Source organism: Hevea brasiliensis, chromosome 5, assembly GCF_030052815.1.
Source record: "Hevea brasiliensis isolate MT/VB/25A 57/8 chromosome 5, ASM3005281v1, whole genome shotgun sequence".
Classification (NCBI taxonomy): Eukaryota; Viridiplantae; Streptophyta; class Magnoliopsida; order Malpighiales; family Euphorbiaceae; genus Hevea; species Hevea brasiliensis.
Window position 1 is genome coordinate 31,575,192 of NC_079497.1, and position 10,073 is coordinate 31,585,264.

Sequence of the window (10,073 nt, forward strand, 5' to 3'; positions counted from 1 at the left end):
ATAAAGCAAACATTCAAATAAAATAGTTTTATAGATCTGTTTTAACTAAAATTAGATTTTAGTTTCAATTTTTATGTAATAAACTAATAAAATTACATTAAAATTTACCTAGAAGGTGACAGTTGCAGGCAGGGGTGATTTTAGCTGGAGGGAAAACTATTATTAGATTTTTTTAATTAATAATTAGAAAATAAGTTCACACAGAGCTTTATGGATGCTAAAAATCAATCCCATTTTTACTTATAATAGAGTAAATTTTAAAATAAATAAAATCACTTTGGTTTTAGGTGGAGCCTCTTCAACAGACAATCCAACAACCAAACCGACCATATGTTTCTTCTATATAAGAACTCCATTTCCTTCTTCCTAACCCTCATACTGAAAATTCAATTAGCCCATCTGTTTCTTTGATTTTTTTGGCTTTCTTGTGTCTTCTGCAACCATGGATGGAATGCTAAAACTTGTGTTATCTCTCTCCATTTTCATGTCTATGGTTCTCTCTTCATCTGCTCAAAAATGCTCTAGCTATGCCTTCTCTAGCAACCAAGTCTTTAGTGCATGCAATGATCTTCCTTATTTGAACTCATTTCTGCATTGGAATTATAATTCATCATCAAGCAAGCTTCAGATTGCATATAGGCACTCAGGAATCAGTTCCTCTAGATGGATTGCTTGGGCTATAAATCCTACTTCAACTGGGATGGTGGGTTCACAATCACTTGTTGCATTCCAACAATCTGATGGAACCATGAAAGCTTATACTTCCCCTATCAGCAGCTACCAGACTTCACTTCAAGAAGGGAAGCTTAGCTTTGAAGTCTCAAATTTATCTGCTACGTATTCTAACAATGAGATGATCATATTTGCCACCTTGGGAATTTCAAGCATTGGCACTACCACTGTGAACCAGGTTTGGCAAGAGGGTCCAGTTTCTAGTGACTCTCCTCAGGTGCATTCCACTACTGGGGCTAATGTTCAATCCATGGGGACTGTTAACCTTCTTTCTGGGACGGTTGGGGCTAGTGGAGGAAATGACAAAACCAGGAAGAGGAATGTAAGTACCTGATTACGATCTATATTTTGTTTTATTTTCCAAGTTTTGCGTTTGATTTTTGGCTTAATTGTTCTAGTTCTGGTTCTACTTACCTTGTTTTTTATTGTGTATGTGTTTTACTTGACAAGAAACTATATCATAATGGCTCCTGATATATACTGTAAATTTTAATTTTATTTATAAAGTAGAGAAAGAATTTGACTCGTAATTTTTCAGTTAGATTATCAGATACATTTAGCTACTGTACATGTTCATAAAATTCTACATAGATCCTGATAAAGAACTGGATATAAAAATGTCAGATTCATGGAGTGCTAAATGCAGTGAGTTGGGGCATCTTGATGCCTACTGGAGCTCTAATAGCAAGGTACTTGAAGGTATTCAAATCTGCAGACCCAGCATGGTTTTACCTACATGTTAGTTGCCAATCCATAGCCTATATTATTGGTGTTGCTGGATGGGGTACTGGTCTCAAACTTGGCAGCCAGTCATCTGGTGTTCAATATGATGCCCATAGAACAATTGGAATAATCCTTTTCTGCCTTGGAACCCTTCAGGTATACAAAAATTTTCACATCATATAATTTAATATGATTTTTTTACTATATGTTGTACTAAAAGGCCTTGCTTTGCTTTGAATTTAGGTGTTCGCTTTGCTTCTAAGGCCAAAACCAGATCACAAGTACAGACTCTACTGGAACATCTACCATCATACAGTTGGGTACACTGTTATCATCCTTAGCATCACCAACATATTCAAAGGATTTGATATCTTAAACCCTGAAAAGAAGTGGAAGAACGCTTACATCGGCGTAATAGCTGCTTTGGCCTTCAATGCTGTGTGGTTGGAAGGCTACACATGGTATCTAGTGGTGAAGAGGAGAAGATCAGAGAGTGCTGGAAAGATGCCTCAGGGCATCAATGGATCAAATGGGGTCAATGGACATGTCGATAGGCAACACCGGGGGGTGTAGATAATCTTAATTATATGTGGATATAGGCTGTGGCTTTTGGTTGCTCTTTTGTATTTGGGTTTTGCAGGTATGTTTTGGATCTCATGCATATTTACGAATACCAATTGGAGAACACTATGGACCGAGGGAGGTTAGCATTAGGAGTTATTCTTTTTACAGGGTAGTTGTAGGAGGCTGTGTTTGGAAGGTATTTCTACTTGCCTTTGAGATTTCACGTGTATGTTCTTTTATTGTTATTATTATTATTATAATCATTATTATTATATATTTGTGTTGATGGCCATATTGATTTTCATTTCAATCCATTTTCTTCTTCATGTGGTGTTTTTGTTGTTGGGTGGGGGTGTTTGGGTGGGGGTATGGACTTTCAACTGAGGAAGGATTAGCATAGCCCAACACTTCTAACTATATTACAGAAACAGGCACTTCATCAATCGATCCATGTACCATTCATCTGCTAAATTCACGTCAATAGCGTGCTACTTTCTTTCTTGATATCTAAACTTGACAGATTTTGAGACTCAGGACGACGATCTCAACTCTGCATCAGTACTTAGTGAGTTGCGGTCCCTGATTATAAAGAAAAAAGAGTGCTTTCCTTATTTTTCTACTTGTTTTTTCAGCATCTCCTTCCCATTTAAAAATTTTTCATGTACCAAAAAAAAAAGTTAAAAAATAAAAAATAAAAAACATTGGAAATCCATGTGTTAGCCAATGAAAAATGATTAGGGAAGACTCAAACTTTGCATATACATGCAATTATTTCAGCTACAATGCATTTTTCTTACCAAGATTTGATTCTACACATAATTTGGCATTGCTAAAATGCAACAAGCCATTTGGAAGAACCATTACAAATTATCAGCTAGCTGCACTTCTAAACAGTCATAATAGGACACAGCTAGAAGTTGTTTGCAAGGTTGAGAACTGAATTCTTAAACAGCAACTAATTTGTAATTTTTATAAATAATAGTTGCTTTCTCATTCTGATTGCTGCAAAGCTTGGACAAATGCATCCTTCAGGAGAGGGTTTGAAGCTGCCACTCTCTGAGAGGTGATGTCAAAATCTTCACCAGATCTGATGTAAAACAACCACCAAAACCTTAATATAAAATACTATATTCTGAACAAAATCTAGGCGCATTTGTGTTCTTAGTGTCATGACCACAATGGGCGTCGATGTCAAGGCTTGCCAGTTGTGTAGCCCTAAGTATTGACCCTTTGCATCCCCAACCGATAAATTTATTTGTAAATGTCACAGGACAATGACTCATGCAAAATTGACTTTTAGCCCATAGTATCATTTTCTATTTTTAAGCTAATCCCGTAGTATCATTTTGGTACGACAAATGGAGCACTAACTAATCCACTCTACTTTGTATTCTCCTGGTTAACTAGAAAAAAAATATAATAAAAAAATAACCTCTACTTTGTATTCTCCTGGTTAACTAGAAAAAAAATATAATAAAAAAATAACTAGAGGATTTATATGCAAGTTTATCACTTACGGGTCATAAACAAGTCCTCCAGCTTCTTTGACAATCACAACGCCACCCGCTACATCCCTGATCACCAGAGTGATATCAATCTTGTATGTATTGTACTAAATTTTGCTCATACAAATCAGAAGCACATACCATGGACCACCAAATCCAGTTTCGTAAAATATATCGAGTCTTCCACATGCAATTCCACAAAGATTAAGCGCACAGGAGCCACTCATCCTAACGGATCTCACCTGAATAAGAAGAGAATCTGATATTAATCTATGGAGCCCTATAATTTTTACCAAAGCATGGAAGCAAGTTTTAGTCTTACCTTGAAAAGCAAACTATTAATTCTGTATGTAGTGGCATCCACAGTAGCCTTATCACGTTTTGTTCCAGCCTGCTCTTAGCAGAATTTAATTTGATCAGTTGTTAACAAGATTCCACATTAAGCACAGTAGTATTGAAGCATAAAAGGATGTACTTGATTCGATATCAAAATATCAAGCACAAAAGAATAGGGCTTGAAGAAAAGAAGAGTGGATTGAACTAAACGAAGCGCAGAAACCATTATGAGGCCAATCTTCTGATGTCCAACACACTTTTAACATTGATACATTGTGGAAACATCTCAGGAACTTCAAAAATGTCTCCTGATTTTATTTTTAATTTTTTTTTCTTATATAATTTTGGAAACTCCAGGGAAGTTTTCAAGAAACTTCAAGAATGCTGAAAAGCCAAAAAGAAAGTACTGAAACAGGGGAGAAAAGAGTGTATGTGTGTGTGTGTGTGTGTGTGTGTGTGTGTGTGAGAGAGAGAGAGAGAGAGAGAGAGAGAGAGAGAGAGAGCCAAGAAGAAAACCTTTAATATTTCATTCTTTTACTCTACTAAAACAATGAGTGGAAAAAGCGAATCCATATAGCCGACCCCAAATTTTTGGGATAAAGGCTTAGTTGAGTTGAGTTGAGTTGAGTACTCTACTAAAACAATGGAACCAAACCTCTCTTTCCCAAATAATTCAAGATATTAAAGTTTTCAAGGATATAAAGGGTATGTAATTATATTTAGAACTATACGTTGATGTACTTAACACTGAAGAAACTTTTATTTCATGGAGTTTTGCATCTATGTTAACTAACATTAAAATAAATTTTTTGTAATAAAATCATTACAAATGTACTATATTTGTACGTGCCATTTCCTATTTCCATTTTTGGGCTCCCTAGGTTGACCTATAAGAAGGACAAAAGGGCAAAGGTTATACCATTCATTACAAAGTATTTATTAATAGCCACACTAAATTAATATATTGTAAAATACAACCAGAAGGACAGACCTGAAACTTTTATGTGCGAGAGGGGGGGCAATTTACTAGTGTTGTGCAAAAATTGCCATACAAATGGTAAGGAGCAAAGAAGTATCAGAAACAAAATTATGGAGTAAACAAGGCCCTTGCATGCACAAAAGGGGGCAAACAGAAGTGAAAAGTAGAGGTGTGAACAACATTGCCTTCCTTCTGTGACATTAAGCATTAACATAAGAAAAGTCTCATGAAAAAAAACATTACCTTCTGTGACTGTTAAAATTTTGTGTCAAAGTGCACCCTCACATTCAATGTAGTCAAAAGCACAACAAAGAATAGAAATGTGTATTTACATATGCTAAGCGAAGCGCATCTAGTGAAGCGAGGGCTTTTTGCGCTTAAAGCACAAAAAAAAAAAAAAAGCGCAAGGAGCCTTAACTTTAAGGCCAATGTTGGAAGATGTTGAGACTGATTTAGATTGAAGATTTTGATGGAAATGGATCTTATTTTGGAGATGAGTATGAAAGTGTTGAAGACTTTGATGAGAAATCTAGCAAAGATCTCTATGTTATGACTACAAATTTGAATGCTAAAGGTTTTTATATGTTTGATGATTTCTTAAGGGTTTAAATTTTATATAGACTCATATTTTCTTTGCATGTTATATTATTAGTTAAACTTTTAATAATTTTGAACGTCCTTCAATGAGAGTATGAGCGAAGGGGTGATGCATTGTTTTGAGTGTGCCTTGCGCTTTTTAACTACCCTATTTATAGAACAAAGGCATCCAAGCCCCAAATGAAGGTTTATGGGACCATGACATCCTTATATGAGTATCCCTTATAGATTATAAATTTTTCTTAGAGAAGGAAAAATCAAGAACTAAATTTAAGGCCTTGAAGCGATCTTAGACTTTATTTTGATTGTACGTGAACCTAATGTTCTTTTATTGGTCATCAGCTACACATGTAAAAGACAAGACGATTGCCGACTCTTATGAGCATAGAATGTCTAACTCACATATGTGATAAAGCTGAAATGCATAATGCATTTGCAATGAGAGTTAAAAAAAAAAATGATTTAACAATTCAAATGATGAAATAAAATCAATATAAATCATACATTAGAACTAAAAATGCAACTTTTTTTTAGGTAAAAGACACTCCTTGGTAAAGGCAAAATTTTGATCTCAAGTTTCTAATATAGTTCCAAGTAATCAATTTGGTTAATACAGCAGACATGTTTGGCTAGTAATATATGAATACTATCAATTTTAATTCCATCTTTACCTCTGTTGCAAGAAGAGAGTTCACAAGCTCCGTTTGGGAAGATACTGCAAATTTAAGAACAGGAACACATTTAATTAAACATTGTGGGACAAAAAAAAGTTTATCAAAACTTGGAGATTGACAATAGTCAAGTCAGTTACCTTTTATGGGGTTTCCATTAAGAAAAGCACCTTTTCCATGGATGCCAGTGAAAAGCTATATTACACAAGTCCAAAATGTTAGCTTTTCATGTGAAGTAAAAGATTTTTATATCATAATTTAAAATTGTAACAAATTTGATATGTCAAATATATCCCAGTTATGGGCAAGAAGTAATATAAAAAACTTGCTTAAATAAATTTCTTGTGACAATTAGAGAGTGTTTAGCTTAGCTTATCAAAATCAGCTTATAAGTTAATTTAACCTTCTAAGCATTTAAAATTTTAAGTAATTACGTGTTTAATTAAAGTGCTTATGAGTAATTGATTAATAGCTAATATGTTTGGTAAAAATAAGTACATTCATTATTAAAATTACCTAAAATGGCATTAAATAAGGTATATGGTGGAATTTTAAATTAAATGCAGATAATATGGTAAATTGTGTGGTTAAACTAGCTTATGAGCATAGTGTTTATAAGCACCAAGATGAAAAGTTAGTCCCCCCTCCCCTCAGCTTATTATTTATAAATAAACAAGTCAGATTATTTTTAGAGCTTATAAGCCGCTCTAAGACAAACACCCTCTTATTTTCAGTTTTACTCAACACTTAAATATGCATAGTCCCGAATTGGAAACAGATAGGAATCAACTAGTGTTCATCATGTGCTGATAGGTGCACTTAAATGAGAATTAGAAGCTGGAAATATTATCCAGGCAATATATATATTAGTTAGATAGTTTTGCTTGTTCTGCATAATATTTTTATCCATGCAAAAATCTGAAATCGATAGCTGGCCTCATGTGATAAACAGAAATGAAGTATTAGAATTTTCACCTCATTCAAGATTGGGTTGTAAACAACTCCTACAGTGGGAACCTTTCCAATTGTAAGGCCAATAGAAATGCACACAAAGGGAAACCTGAAACCAAATATGTTTTGATATGAAAGCAACAAAATGATGTATCAATAAACAAGAAATCACATTCACCAAACAGAAAAGGAAAATGTAAGTTACCCATGCACGAAGTTGGTTGTTCCATCAAGAGGATCAACTATCCATGTGGGTTCATTGGTCAGCTCTGTAGTACCATAGGCAGCAGTAGTTTCTTCCCCAATGAACTAAGATTAAAACCAGTAAAAGAAAAGGTTTCAGTAGAATAACAATAGTACTATGAGGAGACAATACACTCCACACTGGGCAAAAATCTTGAACTTCATTAGCCATAACCCAGAAGGAGAAGAAAGAGAACCATAGGAGTCAACCTTGTGTGTAGGGTAGCGGTGCTTGAGATGATTAAAAATGAGATCTTCACAAGCCTTATCAGTTTCTGTGACTAAATCAACCTGGAATTGAGAATAAAGCAAAGGTCATGGGTAATTACATGACCATGTTCATGGACATTTAATGCTCATGCCAACTTCTATCCCTCTTTCCTAACCTTCCAACCCCTCACACCCCCACCCCCCATTTCTCTAAAAGAAAGGAACAGAAAGAACATTGATGTATGAGGAATTATATACTTCATTAATTTCAGTGCAGCTTGTGCGGTATGTACTTTGTTCTGTTGAGTGGAATATGCAAGTCAATAAATAAATAATAGAGGCTCTTAATAGACTAGATACAAAAAGAAAAGAGAGAGAGAGATTTTTAATTAATTTCTTTGAGTAATCAAGCATCCAAGTTTACTATCCCATAAAAATAATAATTATCCTAACATTTTCATGAATGTAGCCATTCTTGAAATATTATGAATCTGCAACAGAAAACTTACAAGCATTATCTTTACCATCATTCTTACGTCTTACCTTCCAATTTTGAAGAAACTATTCTAACATTAAAATGCAGCAAAAGCACATCCTAATACTATGACCAGCAATCATGTCCAATTGTATTAGTCATATCATATATAAACGTACCAAAAATGCATCTGGATTTTCAATTACATTGCCAAGAGTTCCTTTGTCATGTAAACCGAACATGGATATGAACTTATTGTATCAACATTTTGTTCCCTGTTTATTTTAAAAAACAACACTTTGGGGAAAGAAAGGCAAAGACTAAGAGAAGAAAAGGGTCTGTGTGTTTATATATATATATATATATATAATGGTACCTGGCCTTTGTGCTCGACATGCTTGGTCTGGTAAAATCCTTTGCGGATAACCTGTAACCCAACAAAAAATAAATAAATAAATAAAGAAAACTTTGATTTGGTTTTCTTAAAAAAAATTATAAATTTCATTAACCTCGCCAGCGCTCTTAGCTGCTTCAACAGCAGTTTCCAGGAATTCAGAGACTGAATCTTCAAAAGAAAGGGGAAAAAAATTAAAAAAGCAGAGGCCAATGAAAGAACCCACATATCCAAAATAAACAAAAACTTGAATGGGGTCGAACCATTTTCATCCATACTGAGAAGAAGTGGATTTGTGGGTGGTGGAGATGATGAAGATGATGAAATGTGAAAGGGTTTCTTTGTGTTTGAGAGGAGGAGGAGCCTTGGCGTTACAGCATTTGCAGGAGGCTTTCTTTCTGTTTATATAGCGAATGGACACTCTGGCCTTGGTTCAAAACGCTTACAAGTATACTTAGCAGGTATGGTGTATAAATTAACTTTCAAAATTTAATTTGCTCCAAGTAATGTCCATAATATTATTTGAAGTGTGACGAATTAGAGCACAGATTAATAAATTACATTAGAGAAGTATAATATTTGACTTTATTTATAACAATTGGCTTGTAAGTACACAATAAAATTTTTGCAAATTGCCGATAATTAATTGATAAGTTTAGTAAAAAGCATCACACTAAAATGGCTTGTCAAACAGTAGTCCAACAGCCTACTTCCTCTGTACAAATAGTAGTCCAATAATCTACTCCTTCTCATATTGTAAACCTTAATGCTTTCGGCTCCATAGGTACTCTCATGCTGAGATCCATTTTACACGATATCAGACTATATGATAAGAGGACAGTCTTAAATAATATCAAAACAAAAGCATTTCTGATGCACAGGATCCTCCTAAGAGGCAAGTGCAGAGCATATGTGCCACTAACTAGTCAAACATTACGGACCTTCTCAGGTTTCCGGGAGAAAAGAGAAAATTTAGAAAGCCATGGATAGAAACAGAGAGAATTCTTATTATTCCAAAGTGGTTTTAACAAGCAAGAGAAGCCCTCCTTATATAGTGAGGGAAAACCATAAGCTTACAAACAATACTTATGTGATAGCTCACTGTCAGTATAGACACACACAGGAAATACAGACTTTAATTATTAAAGCACTCTTAGATTTTTACTAAAGCTACCGACACTGCATTAGATACTTGCTTTGAGGTGAGGAAGATAAATTAAAGTTCCTGTAGTCTGAGTCATCAGAATCAATGTCTCCATAGAAAGTGTGATACCAGGGTCCACGTTCTTCTGGAGAGGAAGGGACAGCACTTTGAATGGATTCACGGGCTTCAATTTCCATAGGATCCTGAAAATCTTGCCAGAGAGGATTGGTCCAGTCAATGGGTCCATCATTTAAAGAGTGGATAGGTCCAAGTGATATTTAGGAAACATGTGGAGGTACAGTGGGTTGGTAATTATTTATTTCACAAAAATAATTACCAAGTTGGTGCCTAAGGGGTCCCATGATATTTTTGTCTGTTAAGGATCCTTCGTAAGTTCTCCATTCATAATGGGAATTTTGTGACCACAATAGTCCATCGAGCCTTCTAAAAAAAGGCTTATGCATTATGAACATGGATCTGACTGTGTTGTTTGTTCATGGGCCGTTCCTAAACCCTATGAATGTCTATTAGTCTTTTGAGACTATATTG

At 34.8% G+C, this 10,073-nt stretch overlaps 2 protein-coding genes across 3 annotated transcripts; one reads left to right on the plus strand and one right to left on the minus strand.

The window, feature by feature from the left end:
* The first annotated feature begins 364 nt into the window (after window positions 1–364).
* On the plus strand, window positions 365–2,293 carry LOC110664495 (cytochrome b561 and DOMON domain-containing protein At5g47530). The gene is made up of 3 exons (XM_021824212.2): window positions 365–1,054; window positions 1,357–1,611; window positions 1,699–2,293. The coding sequence occupies exons 1-3, from the start codon at window positions 443–445 to the stop codon at window positions 2,026–2,028; spliced, it is 1,197 nt and encodes a 398-aa protein (XP_021679904.1). The 5' UTR covers window positions 365–442; the 3' UTR covers window positions 2,029–2,293.
* A 460-nt stretch (window positions 2,294–2,753) lies between these two features.
* Window positions 2,754–8,812, minus strand: LOC110664496 (inositol-phosphate phosphatase). 2 transcript variants are annotated; one of them, XM_058147167.1, is made up of 12 exons: window positions 8,644–8,812; window positions 8,496–8,545; window positions 8,363–8,413; window positions 7,512–7,592; window positions 7,264–7,367; window positions 7,083–7,167; window positions 6,248–6,302; window positions 6,108–6,151; window positions 3,847–3,915; window positions 3,666–3,766; window positions 3,537–3,593; window positions 2,754–3,106 (listed from the first exon to the last, which is right to left on the minus strand). In XM_058147167.1, the coding sequence occupies exons 1-12, from the start codon at window positions 8,654–8,656 to the stop codon at window positions 3,010–3,012; spliced, it is 807 nt and encodes a 268-aa protein (XP_058003150.1). In that variant the 5' UTR covers window positions 8,657–8,812; the 3' UTR covers window positions 2,754–3,009. The 2 variants fall into 2 exon arrangements, with proteins under 2 accessions (XP_058003150.1, XP_021679905.1); XM_021824213.2 differs by having other exon boundaries at window positions 8,496–8,551; window positions 8,644–8,811.
* Window positions 8,813–10,073: the final 1,261 nt, after the last annotated feature.

Excerpts from the sequence above, each read along its gene's own strand:
- LOC110664495 (XM_021824212.2), top strand. The coding sequence starts at position 443 with ATGGATGGAATGCTAAAACTTGTGTTATCTCTCTCCATTTTCATGTCT. Across the intron at positions 1,055-1,356 it reads ACAAAACCAGGAAGAGGAAT|ATTCATGGAGTGCTAAATGC; the intron begins GTAAGTACCTGA and ends TAAAAATGTCAG. Across the intron at positions 1,612-1,698 it reads TCTGCCTTGGAACCCTTCAG|GTGTTCGCTTTGCTTCTAAG; the intron begins GTATACAAAAAT and ends CTTTGAATTTAG.
- LOC110664496 (XM_021824213.2), bottom strand. Across the intron at positions 6,303-7,082 it reads ACAACCCAATCTTGAATGAG|CTTTTCACTGGCATCCATGG; the intron begins GTGAAAATTCTA and ends TGTGTAATATAG. Across the intron at positions 3,767-3,846 it reads TTAATAGTTTGCTTTTCAAG|GTGAGATCCGTTAGGATGAG; the intron begins GTAAGACTAAAA and ends CTTCTTATTCAG.